The 15,353-nt window shown below is 42.1% G+C and overlaps 1 protein-coding gene across 1 annotated transcript in view; it reads left to right on the forward strand.

Moving 5' to 3' along the window:
- Window positions 1-1,949: 1,949 nt before the first annotated feature.
- The window catches only part of MEGF11 (multiple EGF like domains 11), a 478,493-nt gene continuing 465,089 nt past the window's right edge, over window positions 1,950-15,353 (forward strand). The window contains exon 1 of the mRNA XM_070953314.1: window positions 1,950-2,025. Within this exon, the coding sequence (XP_070809415.1) occupies window positions 1,965-2,025 (61 nt within the window). The 5' untranslated portion in view covers window positions 1,950-1,964. The remainder of the gene's footprint in view (window positions 2,026-15,353) is intronic.

Raw genomic sequence — 15,353 nt, forward strand, 5'->3', positions numbered from 1 at the left:
TCTCAGCCATAGCAACTTAAAGGATCTGTGTGGACTTCGACTCCCAGAATTCTCCAGCCACACTTCAAGAATGGAAGTTCATTTACCTTGAATTTCACATGTCAAGTTTGAGACACGTTTGAAAAATGCATCATGGTTGAGAAATACCTGGAAACACCTGGAAAAGTTCTAGAAGCAGATTTAAATTAGGCCAGATTTTCTCCAAAGCAAGTATGAACAAATTCTTGGTGTGTGTTGTTGATTCTGCGGATCATGAAGTCCAATCGTTTCTCTGTAGAGATGATGCCCCAACAAGTTCATGGTGGTCATTATATTTGTGTATACAAATTGCCCCAGTCCACTGCAGGAGACTGTCAGCTGAATGAGGAAGAGGGGGTGAAAATGTTTTGCCCATTTCTGAAATAGTTTTGGAGAGTTTGACAACTTTTTACCGCAGAGTCTTGTGCTCCAATTACTATTCGGATTTCCCCGCTTTTAAATCAAAGCTGCTATACTTGGATTACTAGTCTAAGCTAGTCTTGGGTTACTTTTCAAGAGCTCCAGAGGTGAGAATGGGCCTTAGTCACCACTTGGAGACCTTCCTTCCTTCCTTCCTTCCTTCCTTCCTTCCTTCCTTCCTTCCTTCCTTCCTTCGTTCCTTCCTTCTTTCCTCTCTTCCTCCCCCCTCCCTCCCCTTCTTCTCACTCCTTCCTTCCTTCCTCTCTTCCCTCCCTCCCTCCCCCTCCCTCCATCTCCTTCTTCCCTCTCCTTCCTTCCTTCCTTCCTTCTTCCTTCCTTCCTTCCTTCCTTCCTCCCTCCCTCCCTCCCTCCCTCCCTCTTCATGGACATAACCTCAGTCTGAAGCAATAGCAATACCATTTAGACTTATATACCGCTTCACAGTGCTTTTACAGCCCTCTCCAAGTGGTGTTTTGGTATTTTTCCCTTCAGTAACGTCTGTTGGGAAGGCATTGAATCTGGATAAGGATCAGGTCCTTCTGAATTTTGGAATTGGTGGGGGAGACACTGCTCTTGGAACTGGAAATACCTGAGAAATGGGCCCTATCTAGCAAAATGAAATTCAGTGGTGAGAAAAATAAGTTTTTAACACTTAGGCAAGAAAAACCAAAAGTACTTACTTACGGTCACTTAAATATGAGCCAGCAGTGTGCGGCAGCATTCAAAAAAGCCAATACAATCCCAGGTTGTATTAAAAAAGGGAATAGAATCACATGAAGAGTTAATACCACTTTGCAAAGCCTTAGTAAGACCACACTTAGTATACTGCATCCAGTTTTGGTCAACATATTATATTGTAAAAAAAGAACATATTATAAAAAAGATGTTGAGACTCTGGAAAGAGTGCATAAATGCCCAACCTAGATATTCATATGTGTGGTGGTTGTATGAAACATATCCGCTTCTCAGTGGGTGGGGAATAAGGGAACAGGGAACAGTCTAATAAGTGCCATGTTTGGGCCAGGTAGCCAAAAGAAAATGTATTAGTGCAAAGAATTGTATTTTCTGCAATATTTTTTTTATTTATTAATTAAATTTATATGCTGCCTATCTCACTATTGAGTAACTCTGCATGTTTAATATCTCAAACTGCTGTTTATTACTGAGAACTGGTTGTTTATAAGAACTATAACCAGGGATAAGCAAAAGATTTACACAGACACACACAATTTCCCTTTTCTTGCCCTTTCTGTATCTTGCTTGCCCAAATCTTCTTTTGGACCTAGCATGAAAATGGCTTAGGATATAGTCAAATGAGTAGGAGTTGGAATTTGTATCGATCTTTTTAAATATCAAAAATCTTTGCACATTCTGAAGCAAATATTGAACATAAGAACCTTGCAGTAATGTAACGCAAATAGAATTATAACTATGGGCATTGATTTCCAGGGTTTCCCCCCCCCCCCCTTCCTCTCTCACCATTTAGAATCAGTTATAAAACGGCCTATCGGAGGGGATTGAGGACGATGTATCGGCGACGGTCTCAGTGCTGCCCGGGATATTACGAGAGCGGGGACTTCTGTATCCGTACGTAGAGGCTATTTGCTATTTTTCTGCTGAACTATCTCTGGCATTGCATCCTGCATGCAGCTGTGGTGGGGCTGGCAAATGTTGAGATTAGAATTTAGGCAAGCAGGAAAAACAGGCTGGCCAGTGGCAAAACCTGAGAGAATTATAGGATATTGATTGATCAGTTATGCTCTTCTGTCACATTCTCATCATTTGATAATGATGATGATGATGATGATGAAGAAGAAGAAACATGTAACAGTGATACCCATTGTCATTGGGGCGCTTGGTATCATGTCTAAGAATTTTATAAGATACATCAACGAATTCCTGCAATAACACCAGCGGAACTGCAAAAAACTGCGCTACTTGGAACATTCTACATCTTAAGAAGGTACTTGGTTGATACCTAGGAGGCTGGCAGCAATCCGTATCAACCATTAGCACCAGTCAATGGTATTTGTGATGCATTTGTGAATGTTCAGTTGACTGAGTTTCATATTTAATGAATAAAGATAATAATAATAATAATAATAATAATAATAATAATAATAATAATAATAACAACAACAACAACAACACAGCCCGTATCCACTATCAGCGCCAGTCAATGGTATTTATGATGCATTTTTAAATGTTCAGTTGACTGAGTTTCATGTTTAATGAATAAAGATAATAATAATAATAATAATAATAATAATAATAATAATAATAATAATAATAATAATAATACAGCCCGTATCCACTATCAGCGCCAGTCAATGGTATTTATGATGCATTTTTAAATGTTCAGTTGACTGAGTTTCATGTTTAATGAATAAAGATAATAATAATAATAATAATAATAATAATAATAATAATAATAATAATAATAATAATAATAATAGTACAGCCCGTATCCACTATCAGCGCCAGTCAATGGTATTTATGATGCATTTTTAAATGTTCAGTTGACTTGAGTTTCATGTTTAATGAATAAAAGAAGTAATAGTAATAATAATAATAATAATAATAATAATAATAATAATAATAATAATGAAACATGTAACAGTGATACCCATTGTCATCGGTGCACTTGGTACTATGTCCAAGAATTTTATAAGATACATCAGCAAATTGCAGCTTCCTGCAATGACACCAGCGGAATTGCAAAAAACTGTGCTACTCGGAACATCATACATTTTAAGAAGGTACTTGGTTGATACCTAGGATGCTGGCAGCAACCTGTATCAACCATTAGCACCAGTCAATGGTATCTGTGATGCATTTTTGAATGTTCAGTTGACTTGAGTTTCATATTTAATGAATAAAGATAATAATAATAATAATAATAATAATAATAATAATAATAATAATAATAATAATAATAATAATAATAATTGTGTTGTCCCGATTGTAATTGGAGCCCTCGGAGCAATACCCAAAGGGCTACCCCGCTATTTAGAAATTCTAAATTTGCCGGACTTGAACATTTTGACTCTAAAAAAAACCACCTTACTCGGAACAGCTTACATCCTCCGACGATACCTTAACAGCTCCTAGGTCCTTGGTTAGGACTCGAGCTGCTGAGCTATTAACCAGCCTCAAAGGCTGTGAATCTCACTAAAGATTAACCAATAAATAATAATAATAATAATAATAATAATAATAATAATAATAATAATAATAATTAGTAGTAGTAGTAGTAGTAGTAGTAGTAGTAGTAGTAGTAGTGTTTTGATTCTGCCCAATAACATTATAGGAGGAGAGCTGGGTTAGTCCTCAGTTAGCCAATCAGGAATCTAGTAACACCATTTCCAATTTTCACCAAATCTGTCTGCATGTCTATTTGTCTGTCTGTCTGTCTGTCTGTCTGTCTGTCTGTCTGTCTGTCTAATCTATCTTTATCTAATCATCTATCTATCTATCTATCTATCTATCTATCTATCTATCTATCATCTATCCCTATCTAATCTATTTATCATCTATCTCCATTCCTCCCTCCCTCCCTCCCTCCCTCCCTCCCTCCCATTTCTACAACTGCCTATTTCAATAAATGGTTCTGGGCATTTTACAATTCAAAAAATATATACCACAATTAAAACAATAAGAAATATTTTAAAACAATTTTAAAAATCCCCAATAAGTATACACAGCGGCGAAGATATTTGTCAAGAAAGCCAGGCAAGGGGCCCATTCAGTACCCATTCAGGCCTGGGAACACAGCCAGGTTTTTAAAGCTTTACGAAAGGCTAAGAGGGTTGGGGTCATTCTGCTCTCCTGGAGGGGGGAGGGATATTCCCCAGAGGAGGGGCTACTGCAGAATAAAGCAGAGTTGAAAGTGCAATGAAAGTCTTTTAGTCCTGCTCAAGCAGGAGAACCTCTACCATTTCAGATAAGTGACTGTCTAGTCCAGTGGTGGTGAACCTCTGGCACGCGTGCCAGAGGTGGCACTCAGAGGTGGCCTCTCTATGGGCAGGTGCGCTGTCGCCCCAGCCCAGCTCCATCGTGTTTCTCCCGCAAGGGGGAAAGAGGAAGAGAGAGAGGGAAAGAGAGAGAGGGAGGGAAAGAGAGAAATGATATTGTTGCTAATCGTAATATTTCAAAAGCAGAAAAAAAAATGAAGGGGCATAAAAGTGCATTTATCACATTTTTCTTAGAACAATTAGCTGAACTCTGCCTTGCTTATCATTATTTTAGGTAGTAAAACCTCATTATTCAGGTTAAATTGTGGGCACTTTGCGATAAATAAGTGGGTTTTGGGTTGCAGTTTGGGCACTAGGTCTCTAAAAGGTTTGCCATCACAGCCCTATACATTCTTCCTGTGCAGTTTCTTCAGAAATAAATTTTATTCAAAGCAAAAGCTTTCAAAAAGGTGGTACCTGACTTTTGATTTATTTTTTTTTTGCCTGAGAGCAACAGGCATCTATGGCTGATCTACGGTCAATCCAAATAAAATATTTTAGGGTGAAATATTTTAACATTCATCGATATAAAATGAAAAGTGGTCATTTGTGAAAACAGACGTTGAAAACATAACAACAGACCTGAGTAAAAACAGGAGGAGCCGTAATAATGGCGGTTGAGCCAGAGAAAACTTATAAAGTCGCAGCTGCAGTTGTAAAGAAAAACCCAGTTGCCTTTTGAAAAAGCATCTTTGAGACAACTGTAACCTGGCTGACTGAGAATCTCCACAGAGAGGTTGGGGGCAGATCATGGAGAAAATCTATGTGGTCACTAAGAGTCAACACCCCCTACTTCTCAAATGCTTATTTATTTATTTATTTATTTATTTATTTATTTATTTATTTATTTATTTATTTATTTATTTATTTATTTATTTATTTATATGCCGCCCTTTTCCAGAGACTCCGGGCGGCTTACAATGCTTTTAAGCAATAGCCTTCATACTTTTGTATATACCTGCTTAGTAGGGCTTTCGGCCCCCCCAAGCGGTGTTCTTTTTTATACAAAGTCAGCTTATTGCCCCCACAATCCGGGTCCTCATTTTACCTACCTTGGAAGGATGGAAGTCGAGTCAACCTTGAGACTGGTGAGATTTGAACAGCTGGTGTTACTTTAACAGTGCATTAGTCTGCTGCGCCACCAAGGCTTAGGTGAAACTCCAGTGCCATCAGATGCAGATCCTGATAGCCTGGAACCTCATTGGGCTCAATGTAAACTGATCTGGAGTGATGCGCTCTGATTCAGGGGGCCATGAGGGCACAGATAAACCCCCAAGTGGCTTCAAGAGCTCTCAGAGAGAGTACTAACGACCAGATGACTGCAAAGAAATATCCCACACCATGGTGGGTTTCAAAACTTTTTACTACCGGTTCTGTGGGTGTGGCTTGGTGGGCGTGGCATGGCATGGCTTGGTGGGTGTGGCTTGGTGGGCGTGGCATGGCTTGGTGGGCGTGGCAGGGGAAGGTTACTGCAAAATCCCCATTTCCTCCCAATCAGCTGGGACTTGGGAGGCAGAGAATAGATGGGGGCGGAGCCAGTCAGAATTTTTACTGCCGGTTCTCCGAACTACCCAAAACTTCCGCTACCGGTTCTCCAGAACTGGTCAGAACCTGCTGAAACCCACCTCTGTCCCACACCCCACCCCCATCCTGTCAGAACTAATCCTTCCATCATCCCCATCATCCTGCCAGAACTGACGAAGCTTTTTGGATGAGAAGTGAAACGGAAAAAACAGTTCAGTTGCTTTTTTTTTTAGAAAAAGCACCTTTGAGGAAATGCTCCCCCCCCCACCTTTGGGTGAACCAAGGAGGAATTATTTGGGACTTTCACACTGCACATTTAGACTGTTTCAGGGAGTTGTTTGTTCCTGCCACTCAGTTGACGATGTCCCATTTCTGGTACACCTGCACCGTTGATTTCAAAGCTATCTTGTACGACTGGGAGTTGATTTCCATATTTTTGGGCCTCGCATGAAGTAACGAGCAGAAGGTTTGCAACCCTGGGGTTCATCAAGTGTTACGGAGGGAACCTTCTGTAAATAGCACATTAAAATGTGGTTTGAAAATTGCTTTTCAAAGAATTAATAGTTAGTTCTGCTGCTGCAATTCCCAAGCCTGTTTTCCTGATAAGGGATGATAGATGTCTTACGCCCGAAACGTTTCGCTTAAGTGTAGCAAAGTCAGTCGGACAAGGGTTGCACGCTTGAGTTATGTGGCTAATTATACAGCTAACTACATGCAGACAGTCATTTAAAATTCTCTGGGTTGCCTACTCCTGTGACTCTCTCTTGTTGCTTCTTAATGGCACGGTCTTAAATCTTCAGGCTTCAGATAAATTAATAAATAAAAGATTTAAGCCCCTACGATTTTTGCAAATGAAGTTTCTAAAACTGTGCAATTGTACGCAGTGGAATTCTACTCTGAAATTATGAGGCAGCCGCCCTCTCTTGGGTCTGACTTGAGGAAATATGACTGTCACACCTTTTAAAAAAATAATAATCTCCATCTTTTGAGTTAAAGTCGATCCCTAGTAATGTCATGGCAGCAGTATGGATTTTTTTTTTTTTTTGTAAAAAAAAAAATTCTACTTCCCAACTTAATCTGCTGTACATGATCCTGGGATTTCCTTAAAGTCTTCTCAATGAGGGTTATCTAAAACAGGGGTCTCCAACCTTGGCAACTTTAAGACTTGTGGACTTCAACTCCCAGAATTCCTCAGCCAGTTTTGTCTTAAAGTTGCCAAGGTTGGAGACCCCTGATCTAAAATGACTTTGCTTACTAGCTCCTTAGCCCAGATGCTTCTTACTGGGAGAAGCTAAACTAAAGGAAATGCAATGGTTAATTTAGCGTTAGGTTGGCATGTGTAGTCAATCCTTTCTTGTGGTCTATTAAAACATGACTTAGCTTGTTGTGTGAATATGATTTATTATGTGCCATTGAGTTGATTTTTTCCTCCTAATGACTGCATAGAGTATCTGTCCTTAATCTTGTTAACCTATCCTCCAAAGCACGAGAAGGCAGGACAAGAAACAACGGATGGAAACTAATCGAGGAGAGAAGCAATCTGGAAGTAAGGAGAAATCTCTTGAGAGTGAGAACAATTAACTAATGGAATGGCTTGCCTCTCAGAAGTTGTGGGTGCTCCATCACTGGAGGATTTTAAGAAGAGACTGGACAGCCACTTGTCTGGAATGGTGTGGGGTCTCTTGCTTGAGCTGGGGGCTGAACTAGAGGATGTATTGAGTCAAGCACAATAGAACTGGAAGGGACCTTAGGGGTCTTCAACACCCATGCAAGCAGGAGAGCCTATACCGTTTCAGATAAATGACTGTCCAGTCTCTTCTTAAAAACCGCCAGTGATGGAGCGCCCACGATTTTGGAAAGCAAGCAGTTCCACTGGTTAATGATCCTCACTGTTAGGAAGCTTCTCCTTAATTCCAGGGTGATTCTCTCCTTGGTTAGTTTCCACTAGGGGTGAAATCCAGCAGGTTCTGACAGGTTCTGGAGAACCGGTAGCAGAAATTCTGAGTAGTTCGGAGAACCAGCAAATGCCACCTCTGGCTGGCCCCAGCGTGGGGAGGGAATGGAGATTTTGCAATATCCTTCCTCTGGAGTGGGATGGGAATGGAGATTTTACAGTATCCTTCCTTTGCCATGCCCACCAAGCCACACCCACAGAACCGGTAGTAAAAAAAGTTGGATTTCACCATTGGTTTCCACCCATTGCTTCTTGTCCTGTCCTCTGATGCTTTGGAGAATAATTTGACCCCCACTTCTTTGGGGCAGTCCCTCAAATACTGGAACCTGCTGTGGTGCCACTCCTAGTCCTTCTTTTTTCTAGACTAAAATCCTGTCTTGTCAACTTCTCTTGATTCCACTTCCTGGCTCTGCCTCTTCTTCTCCTACAGCTAGAGGGAAATGAGGAAGTGACTTGGGTTCTTCAACAGAAGCCAAAGGAGCAAAGAAAGAAGGAGCACATTACCTTAAAAAGAAAATAACTGCACTTCCTTCCGTCTAGAAACAGCAGCTTCCACGAGGAGGAGGAGATGCGTTTGAAGCTGCAGTTTCTCTTTTCAGAGAACATTTTCCATTGGCACTAATGAACATTTCCCAATTAGTCCAAATAGCTTCAGAGAGTATTGTTTAGGGTGGGATGTCATTTGTCGCTTCTTCAAATACAATCTTAGACATGTTACTTAGGTGAAAAAAAAACCCTGAACATCACATCTGTTTTATCTTGCAAGCTACTTTCCACAGAAGCCTTCTAGATATGTAGGACCCATTCCCATAATACTATGTTTCCCCAAAAATAAGACCCTGTCTTATATTTTTTTTGAATCCTGAAATAAGCGCTTGGCCTTATTGCCATGTGCTCAAAAGCCCGATTGGGCTTATTATCAGGGGATGTCTTATTTTGGGGGAAACAGGGTACTCAGGCTGAAGTTAATGGGAGTTAAAGTCCACACCCCTGGAGAGCATCTCTGGTGTAGTGTTTCTCAACTTTGGCAACTTGAAGAGTTGGGCTGTCCCAAAGAAGAGGGAGTCAAGCTATTCTCCAAAGCACCTGAGGGTAGAACAAGAAGCAATGGATGGGAACTAATCAAGGAGAGAAGCAACTTAGAACTAAGGAGAAACTTCCTGACAGTGAGAACAATTAATCAGTGGAACAACTTGCCTCCAGAAGTTGTGAATGCTCCAAAACTGGAAATTTTTAAGAAGAAATTGGACAACCATTTGTCTGAAGTGGTGTAGGGTTTCCTGCCTAAGCAGGGGGTTGGACTAGAAGACCTCCAAGATCCCTTCCAACTCTGTTATTCTATTCTATTCTATTCTATTCTATTCTATTCTATTCTATTCTATTCTATTAAGTGTGGACTTCAGCTCTCAGATCTGTGGAGGTTCTCAGTCATCTAGGTTATGGTTGCCTTAAAGGTGCTTTTTTCTTCAAAAGGCAACAGGATTTTTTTTTTCCCTTGAGGAAGAAGAAGAAAATATTTTGCTTCTCATTCAAGGAGCTTCATCAGTTCCTTGGATGTTGGGGGTGGGGTGTTGGAAGGATAGGTACTAGTGACAGTTGAAGCTGGATGATAGGGGAGAAGGAAGGATAGGTTCTGATAGTTTGGGGGGTGAGGGGTGATGGAAGGATGTTTTTTTTGCAGTCACCTGGTTATTAGTACTCTCTCTGAGAGCTCTTGAAGCCATTTGGAGGTTTATTTGTGCACTCAGCGTCATCTGAATCAGGGTGCAAATAGGACTGGAACCTTCTTGGAACTGCTGAATGGACTGTATTGTAGGCAGGAGATAGGAGGTGTCCTATTCCTCCCCCTTTATTGAGGAAGGGGTGTTCAATCCTAATATAGATGGATTCATCTATATTAGATCATTCATCTATTCCCCCTTTCCAACCAATCGTCTTTTCTATCCAAAATGTGGACTTTGCTGTCCATATTTTGGATAGAGAAGAGAGACATCCAACTCTCAGGATTCCCCAACCAGCATGCCTTTGCTCTAGATAACAGTTCTTCTGCACTTTTCCAGGAAGGAGCTGGATTTCATGCCAGAAAAATCGTTAAAGGAGTTATGGGTTGGAATCATCTGACCTTGTAAAGCTATTTTGTTGGGTGCCAACGAGTTAATAGTGTGCGGTGAGGGAAGTCCAAATCTCAAGGAGCGCATAATGATCAAAAGCCCCTCGCATAAAAGAGGCTTTGTTAAAAAGTCATAGATTAAAGGCTAATTGGACCTCCTTCTATTAATTGTAGCTTCACTTTCTTGCAAATTTTCTGAAACAGCTTTCTAATCAAGCGTGACACATTTGGAATCACAAGGAGCATGTTTTTAAATCTCTATTAGCAGCATTCGCTCCTGACCTTAATGGAATGGAGACTCAACTCCTTTTCGCTTCTGATTCTCATTCTTTATGCTTTTTCTTTCGATCTTTTTTTCTTCTCTCTTCCTCTCTCTCTCTCTCTCTTCCTGCGCACCTGCACTCCTAGCAAGCTAATCCAGATTCGATCAGTTACGACTTTAGCAAATTGGCGTGCGGTTGCGATTGTTTCAAGCTTCTTCTGGATTTCCTCCCTAACGCAGGGGTGGTGGTATGTGGAATGAGAATTTTTGCGGTCCAATCTCTGCCTTGAAAATCTACGTTGGTGCCCTCAGCCCCTCCCCCCCATCTAAAATTTTGCAGTCATTGAATTTTTTAAAAGTATGTCTTCATTAGCAGCTCTCCTGCCTCGTGCAATACGTCATGGCTAAATCAAAAATTTCATTTTGCTTTCAGAACTTTGTGTCTTAGCAAGCGTCCCGATCTGACCAGTTTTTTCCTCTGTTCCCTATCTGTGCATTTCTTCCTTTCTCCTCCTTCTCTCCCCGGCGTAGACCTTCCTCTTGCCCCCTCCATGCTAGCTGATTGCCCACTGCCAGCACCCCCATTCTCACTCCCACCGCCTCATTCCCCTTTCCTTGCTGGGTAATTTTTCAGCCCCGTCTTGCAAGCCAAGGAGGACGAACGGATTCCTCCTGGGACAGCGTCCTGCATTATGGATGAGTGTTTTTCCCTCTCTTGCAGGGAGAACATCAATCTTATTTTACCCACGGACGTGATGGATGGGCGTTGGGGGTCGGAGACAGAGGGAGTTCAGTGAATTGAAATCCTTTGGCAAGCGAGCCACGAAAAACTGGACACCAGGAATGGTGGAAGCCCAGGCAGGACCCCTCCCCCACCCCCTTTGCAAGGCCTCAAGTAATCACTTGGCATGGAAGAGCAGGCCTGTCAGCTGCACCACAGAGGCAAAAAAATCTTGGCTCCCTATTGCGTTATTCCAGTGCGTCTATCGGAGAAAAATCAATATCGAAATTATTTCAAAGTGGGCAAGCGCTTGGATGTCATTTCCCTTGATTAATAAAATTCATTAACCGGTGTTAATGCAAGCATCCAGTAGAAGCCGTCGTGACATCATATACAATATCATCCAAACGGTAGGATGATATCATTATATACAGTGGCATCGGAGCCCTTCATCCCTTGTGGGAGTATTGTAAATCGAACTGATGGGAAAAAAAGACTGGATGATCAGTCCCAAAAGTGCTTTTTTTCAAAAGACAACTGGACTTCCTTTGTTTTTGCTTGAAGACGTTTTGCTTCTCATCCAAGAAGCTTCTTCGGTTCTGACTGAATGGTGGAGGCTGGAAGGATTTATTTATTTATTTATTTATTAATAAAATTTATATGCCGCCCTATCTCCGAAGACTCAGGGCGGCTCACAACAATAAAAGAATCAATTAAAATTATAAAATACATAATGTATGTATATAAGTTATATTTATATTGCATCTGGTCATTTGCGCTCTTTCCGACAACCAGATATAAATTCCAGGAATATAAATCCTTCCATTCTCCATCATTCAGTCAGAACCGAAGAAGCTTCTTGAAGGAGAAGTGAAATGTCTTCAAGGAAAAATAAAGCAAGTCCAGTTGCCTTTTGAATAAAAGCACCTTTGGTAAAGAGGTTAAATAGTTTAGAGACACCAATGCAGAAAAGTTGTTATTAGTTTTGAAATTTTGATATGTTTGTTTTTGGTTGTTTATATTTTTTGGTTTGTCTCTGTGTGTGTGTTTTCTTGCTTTTTTTTGTGTATTATGTTTCTTTTTGTACTGTGTATTTTAATCTTTGGAAATTTAATAAATATTATTTAAAAAGAAAAAAACCTTTGGGACAACCAGGACCAGGATGACGGAGAATCTCCATAGATCAGAGTTTCTCAACCTTGGAAGCTTGAAGATGGGTGGACTTCAACTCCCAGAATCCCCCAGCCAGCAGCGCTGGCTGGGGGATTCTAGGAGTTGAAGTCCACCCATCTTCAAGCTACCAAGGTTGAGAAACACTGCCATAGACACTTAATTATCAGGGTTTCCTAACCTCAACAACTTTAAGATGCGTGAGACTTCAACTTCAAATTTAAATAAACTGAAACTGAAAACTCACAGAATTCCCCAACTGTGCGGACTTCAACTCTCAGACTTTCCAAGCAGATTACAGATTATCAGAGTTGGAAGGGTCATCTAGTCCAACCCCATCCCCCATCCCACCCAAGCAGGAGACACTACACCATTTCTGACAGATGGCAGCCCAGCCTCTTCTTGAAAGCCTCCAGTGATGAAGCTCCCACAACTTCCGAAGACAACTTCTGTTCCACTGGTTGATTGTTCTCAGTGTCAGAAAATTTCTCCTTATTTCCAAGTTGAATCTCTCCTTGTTCAGTTTCCATCCATTATTCCTTGTGTGCAGTGGTGAAATCCAAATTTTTTTACTACTGGTTCTGTGGGCGTGTCTTGGTGGGCGTGTCTTGGTGGGCGTGGCAGAGGAAGGATACTGCAAAATCCCCATTCCCTCCCCATTCCTTGGGGAAGGATATTGCAAAAGCTCCATTCCCACCCCACTCTGGGGCCGGCCAGAGGTGGCATTTGCCGGTTCTCCGAACTACTCAGAATTTCCGCTGCCGGTTCTCCAGAACCTGCTGGATTTCACCCCTGCTTGTGTGGCCTTCGGGTGCCCTGGAAAACAGCTTGACCCCCTCCTCTCTGTGTGGACTTCAAATTCCCAAATTCCCCAGCCAGCATGTTGGGGAAGCATGCAAAAGCCAGCTGCCTCTGCCAGCGTGCAGAATTCTGGGAGTCGAAGTCCATGCATCTTAAAGTTTCTGAAGCTGAGAGACACTGAGTAGATGTCAGCAAGGGCCCCTCTTAAATGGCTGGCATTTTTCCTAGCAAGATGAAAACCTACTGTTTCACACACCCCTCCCCACCCCACTTAATTCTTTCCCTCCCAAGGCTGCCCAAAAGAGGGGTGTCTTTCGTTCTGGAGGTCTCTTCTCCTCTATTTCAGTTGCCTCCTTCAGTTGCAGAGTTTTGCTCTAGAGCTGCTTCAAAAACAGATGCACTGAGAGAACAGCATATTGGCTTTATTAAGATTAGCCTGTTGATAAAAAGAGCGCATAAAAAGTAAAAAAAAACCAAATCAGACTGTTCTTCCTCCCCCAATCTCTCTATGTGTCCCTTTCTCTCCCTCCCTCCCTCTCCCTCCCTCCCTCTTTCTCTCCCTCCCTCCCTCTCTGTCTCCCTCCCTCCCTCTGTCTCTCTGTCTCTCTCTCCCTCCCTCCCTCCCTCTCTGTCTCTGTCTCTCTCTCTCCCTCCCTCTCTGTCTCTGTCTCTCTCCCTCCCTCTCCCTCCCTCCCTGTTTGTCTCTCTCCCTCCTCCCTCTCTCTATCTCTGTCTCTCTGTCTCTTTCCCTCTGTCCCTCTCTGTCTCTGTTTCTCTGTCCCTCCCTCTCTCCCTGTCTCTTTGTCTCTCCCTCCCTCTGTCTCTCTCTCGTTCCCTCTCTCCCTCCCTCTCTCCCTCCACCTCTCTTTTTCTCTCTGTCTCTCCCTCCCTCCCTCTATGTCTCTCTCTCCCTTTCTCTGTCTCTGTCTCCCTCCCTCCTTGTCGTGGTCTGTCTCTCCCCCCTCTCCGTCTGTCTCTCCCTCCCTCCCACCCTCCTTCTCTCTCTCTCTCTCTCTCTCTCTCTCTCCCTCCCTCCCTCTCCCTCCTCTCTCCCCCTCCCTCCCTCGCTCCCCTCCTCCGCTCTCTTCCTCTCCTTTTAAAATTAGACTAGATTAGAAGATTAGAGCCTGGGGTAGCTTTTTGATTTTCTTTCCTTGATGCTTTAAAAAAAAAAAAACCTTGAAGGTCTGAGCAAAGACACTAATTGAAGATCTTTCTTCTTCTTTCTTCTTCTTCTTTTTTTTTAATAATAATAAAAAACAGGAGCAAAGGAGTTTCCAATTTATTAAATGGATCTCTTTTTGTGCCCAGGGCCAAGTCTTCATTCAGGCTGTCCTTTTAAATCTTTGTACTTGTAAGAAGCACAAGGCAGCTCCAGGGCAGGATAGGATGCCAGGGGTGGCAGAGATCCATCTGCTGAAAAAAAAAGAAGAAGAAGTAGGTAAAAGACCTAGAAATAGATCTGTGGCTATTTCAACAAAAAGAGGGGGTCTATGAAAGAGGGAAAGGACCAGAACCGGCTGAGTGAGAATATTTTATTTTGTTTATTAGAATCAGAATCAGAATAGAGCTGGAAGGGACCTTGGAGGTCTTCTAGTCCAGCCCCCTGCTCAAGCAGGAGAATCCTATGCCATTTCAGACAAAGTGACTGTCCAGTCTTTTCTTAAAAACCTCCAGTGGTGGAGCATCCACAATTTCTGAAGGCAACTTCTGTTCCACTGGTTGACTGTTCTTACTGTTAGGAAATTTCTCCTTAATTCCAGGTTGCTTCTCTCCTTGATGAGTTTCCATCCATTGTTTCTTGTCCTGCCTTCAGGTGCTTTGGAGAATAAGTTGACCCCCTCTTCTTTGTGGCAGCTCCTCAAATACCCTGGAATATTGCTCTCATGTCTCCCCTAGTCCTTTTTTTCTCTAAGACTAAGCAAACCTGAATCCTGCAACCGTTCTTCATATGTTTTAGTCTCCAGGCCTTTAATCAAGGATTAATTTATTAGATTTTTTTTTATCCTGCTTTCATTATTTTTATAAATAACTCAGGGCAGCAAACATACTTAAAGTGGGACTGCAGTGAGGAAGAAACTCAGCTCCTTGTTGTGCTCACACATGCACACATCACAAGGGTTTGAAGCAGGGGTGAAATCTACTTTCCTTCCTTACCGGTTCGGAAGTGCACGCACTGCGCGCATCATGTGCGCACACAGACCTTCTGCCCATGCAAAAAACCTGTGCATGCGCAAAACCTCCTGCGCATGCTCAGAAGGTAAAAAAAACACATTACTTTCTGGTTAAAACCAGGAATTAATAACACCCAGGCGGGTGGGCAGAGCTTTGCTCTGCCATCGCTACCGGATCACCGAACC

This window comes from Pituophis catenifer, unplaced genomic scaffold, assembly GCF_029215685.1.
Source record: "Pituophis catenifer annectens isolate HBS135680 unplaced genomic scaffold, rPitCat1.0.hap2 SCAF_14, whole genome shotgun sequence".
Classification (NCBI taxonomy): domain Eukaryota; kingdom Metazoa; phylum Chordata; class Lepidosauria; order Squamata; family Colubridae; genus Pituophis; species Pituophis catenifer.